This window comes from Dinoponera quadriceps, unplaced genomic scaffold, assembly GCF_001313825.1.
Source record: "Dinoponera quadriceps isolate SergipeBrazil2010 unplaced genomic scaffold, ASM131382v1 scaffold4301, whole genome shotgun sequence".
Taxonomy (NCBI): Eukaryota; Metazoa; Arthropoda; class Insecta; order Hymenoptera; family Formicidae; genus Dinoponera; species Dinoponera quadriceps.
The window spans coordinates 17,909-22,192 of NW_014558280.1; the positions used below are offsets into that span (position 1 = coordinate 17,909).

The following is a 4,284-nucleotide window of genomic DNA, read 5'->3' on the forward strand; positions in this document are numbered from 1 at the left end:
CAAGAAACAATCAGCAGACGTTTACGAGCAATGGGAAAGATCAATAAACTCGGTAAATGGGTCCCACACAATTTGAATGAACGTCAAATGGAAAATCGCAAAGTCACTTGTGAAATGCTGCTTCAACGCCACGAAAGGAAATCATTTTTGTATCGAATTGTGACGGGTGACGAAAAATGGATTTATTTTGAAAACCCAAAGCGGAAAAAATCGTGGCTTTCACCTGGCGAAGCCGGTCTATCAACACCAAAGCCAAATCGCTTCTGCAAGAAGACCATGCTCTGTGTCTGGTGGGACCAGAGCGGTATTGTGTATTATGAACTCTTGAAGCCCGGCGAAACCGTTAATACACAACGCTATCGCCAACAAATGATTAATTTAAACCACGCATTAATCGAAAGACGACCGGAATGGGCCAGAAGACATGGCAAAGTGATTTTGTTACACGACAATGCGCCNAAAGACACCTTGAAATCGTTTGGATGGGACATCCTTCCGCACCCGCCGTACTCTCCAGACCTGGCGCCATTTGACTATCACCTCTTCGCATCAATGGGGCACGCGCTCGCAGACCTTCAGCAATTTCGAGGAAGTTGGAAAATAGCTCGACGAATGGTTTGCCGCAAAAGACAAGCAGTTTTTCTGGCATGGTATTCATAAATTACCTAAAAGATGGGCGAAATGTGTAGAAGCCGATAGCCAATATTTTGAATAAAAAAAAATTAATTTCCTTTGAAAATTACGTGTTTTTTTTTAGCAAAAAACCGGAAAAAACTTATGCATACACCTGGTAAAGTTTTCGAGCAAGGATAGCGGGGAAGACGAATTTCTCGCGGACATCGAAGCATGTAGAGAATTAGTATCGGCAACGGGCCATGATTTATTACATTGGTTGCTGCTGTGTCTTACGAGCACAGCTAGGCTATGGTATCGGCATCGACAACGACAGTCCCGTTGGTCTAAGTGGCGGGAATTCGAGTTCGCATTTCGCCGACGATTTAGCGCACCTGATTATCAGAGAACGTTGCGTAGGAAAGTCGAGCGACGTAGGCAAGGCGAGCAGAAACGCGCGGTCGATTATCTGACGCGATTAAAAACTCTGCTCAATCGTTTAGACCCCCCGTGGCCGATAGCTGAACAGCTCGAACTCGCCCGAAGAAATATGTTGCCGCATTATTGAGCCTGTATTCGCCGGGACGAATACCATAGTTTCGAGACGTTAGAGGGTGCCGCGACTCACGCCGAAGCCGAGGTGCGAGCCGATTTGAGTTTTCGGCCGCCAACCCCTCCCGAGCAGGCACTCTTTCCGCGATTAGCTTATCATTCGTCGACACGGGAAGTAAGGGCGCTCGTAGGGATTGTTGCCGCTCGTAGGAATCACGAAGAGCCACCACGGGGGAACCGACACGGAAAAGTGCACTTTAGACCCGCGGACGGAAGGGCGCGGAGCGAAAGGGATGCTGCGGCGAGGGCCGAGTCCTTAATAACCGGATAGACTCCGCGAGTAACCGGTACTTCGGACCTGGTGTCCGAGAGACCGCGAGAGCGCGAACGGGAAAGGCGCTGTTGGAATTGTCGAAAGCCAGGACATGTCGCGAGGGATTGCGCAGAGTTCCCACGACGTTATTGTTATCAATGCGGTCGCGAGGAATGTACGGTGCGGGAATGTCTGAGGTGTGCGGGAAACGGATATGGGAGCCACTGAAGCGGGAGGCCGCGGCCCCGACAATCGAGACAACCACCCGCAAATCAAAAGTTGCGAGAAAAGATGCTGCCGAAATCTATACGAATTTTACGAGTTTCGGTAGCTCAACGTTGCCTTACGTGAAGGTCACCATTGAAGGCGAGCTGTTAGCATTAGTAGATTCGGGTTCAAGTTAGACTATCATAGGCCCGGACGGCCGGCGACTAGTAGAACGATTAGGGCTGAAAATCGAGACAAATGGCAATACCTGCGTTAAAACCGCGGGAGGAGAAATCACGCAGCTGACGGAAAAGATGAAATTACCGATAAAATTAAAGGAGGTGCAGCACCGACTTTAGGTTTACGTTTGGATGAAGTTACCGATACCGTGCATTTTAGGTGTCGACTTTTTACGTCAATTCGGTATGAATATTAATTTTTCTGCCGGAATGTGGAGCTTCGATGCGGAGCTCGAGCAGTGGTATAAATTCGAGGAGCGTGAGGGGTCGTGGGACTACGCATGTAGTGGATTGCCCGAGCTCACTTCAGATCAGGTGCGTAGGTTAGAAGCATTTTTGAAGAAACGGTTGCCGGTCAAGTTCGAAGGCGTTGGAGTCACCTCCCTAGCCGAGCATCGAATAAATATAGGACAGCATGCGCCTATACGTCAGCGCTGCTATTTGGTCTCTTCCAAGGTGCAGGAAGCCATTAGGTCAAAGGTAGATGAGATGTTAGCTGCCGGGGTCATCGAACCTTCTAACAGCGAATGGTCGAACCCCATTATTATGGTAAAGAAACCAAACGGGAAATATCGATTCTGCCTCGATTTTAGGAAAGTAAATGAAATCTCAAAAACGGACGCTTATCTAATCCCCAACATGATCGGGATTCTAGATAAGTTACTGGCAGCGCGTTATATTTTGACGCTAGATCTCAGCCAGGCCTATTTTCAAATTCCGTTAGCGGAGGATAGTCGGGAGGTCACAGCTTTTCGCGTCCCTGGAAAGAGACTGTTCCACTTCAAACGGATGCCGTATAGTCTCACCGGCGCTCCTGCTACTTTCCAACGTCTGTTAGATAAATTAATATAGAATTAATTAAGTTTTAGTTTTTTTTATATCCTTCGTACCTACCTGAATAGTTAAGACGTGTGAATATTGTAATATTATAAAAATAATGGTAGCAATATATCGATAAGTTTCGGCGGAGGTCGAGAAAAAAACAAGTGCGCACAAACAGCGTGAAGAACATAAGCGACATGACAACGAGAAATCAACAGATTGAAACGAGACACGACGAGGCTCGGAACTGTGTACAAACCATTAAACGCTTTTCTTTGATTTTTCCTCGATTTGAGTCAGTTTTCTTTTGAAACCTCTCCTATCCCACTTAAAATATCCACTACAACTTGGGGGCTCGTCCGGAATACCAAGAAATTGAAACCGACGGAAAGATCGGAAAAGAGGAAGAAGACGATATGGCTGACGGAGGCGAACGGCGGAACGACGACGCAGGCGACGCACGAGTCGACGAAATGACGGTGGCCCAGCTGAGAGAAAAGCTCTTAAAACGCATAAATTAAAGGCGACGGACAACAAAGCCAATCTGGTGACGTGATTGAAAGCGGCTCTAGTCCTGGAGAATCAACACGAAGAAGAAAACGATGACGACGGATTCAGCGACGAGAGCGAAGACGAACGAGACGAAGATGGTGCTGGTGATGGCAGGACAAACGAAGTACATAATCGACCGAAATTTGTGCCGACTTTCAAATATGTTAAAGAGTCGATTGACATTTTCAATGGTGATGAGGAAAAAAATGTGAAACTACGGATCCAGAAATTTGAAGATATAGCAAAATTGTGTGAGTGGAACGCGATCCAGAAGACCATCTACGCGAAAAGATTGTTACGAGGTTCCGCTCGTTTGTTCGTTAAATCGGATGGCTGAGGAAAAATGTGAGAAAATATTGTTACGTCCTGGAAGAGGATGTACCCAACAAACATCATTTACTCGCGCACTCGCGAGTCCTAAACGTACTGGTAGATCTGCAGATCAGGTCAAGGTCCGGAGAGGCCCATTTACTCCGATCACAGAACGTAGGGTGGTCCTTTATTAGGTCAAAGAACTTAATATCTATATCTGGGATAGGACCATATGAGCGTGTTGAGAGGGGAATTTAGATTTAGGTAATTGAAAAGAAATGAATAAATAGCTTTTAACGACTTGACTAAATTTAGGCCATTTCGAATAAAACAGTTTATTAATTATACTAATAACATAATTTGGTTCTCGGATAGATTAATAATAGTGGTAAATTGATGAGAAAAGTTATTGTAAAAGATACAACATTTAAAAGTTGAAAGGGTTAGCTATAGTTAAACAGTGAGATATGTGGGTTAACATTAAACAAACTTTTATAAATCAGCATTATTGGAATAACGCAAATACAAAATGAAGATTAAAGTAAAAAGGTAATTCGTGTAACTTAATTTAATGCAATCGGATTTAACGTAACAAGAATGTTTCACGTAGCGGCGAGAAAAACATCATTATATATTAGGTGGTAAACTTAGTTCCTGCGGCTCACAGTTAGATGA

General features: G+C 45.2%; 1 protein-coding gene across 1 annotated transcript; it reads left to right on the forward strand.

Annotated features, from left to right (window-relative positions):
• Positions 1 to 1,665: 1,665 nt before the first annotated feature.
• LOC106749815 lies at positions 1,666 to 3,548 on the forward strand (the record flags this gene model as incomplete). The annotated part of the gene is made up of 3 exons (XM_014629667.1): positions 1,666 to 1,876; positions 2,084 to 2,752; positions 3,309 to 3,548. Coding segments are annotated over exons 1-3 (1,120 nt in total), but the record flags the coding sequence as incomplete, so codon positions are not given.
• Between the last annotated feature and the right edge of the window lie 736 nt (positions 3,549 to 4,284).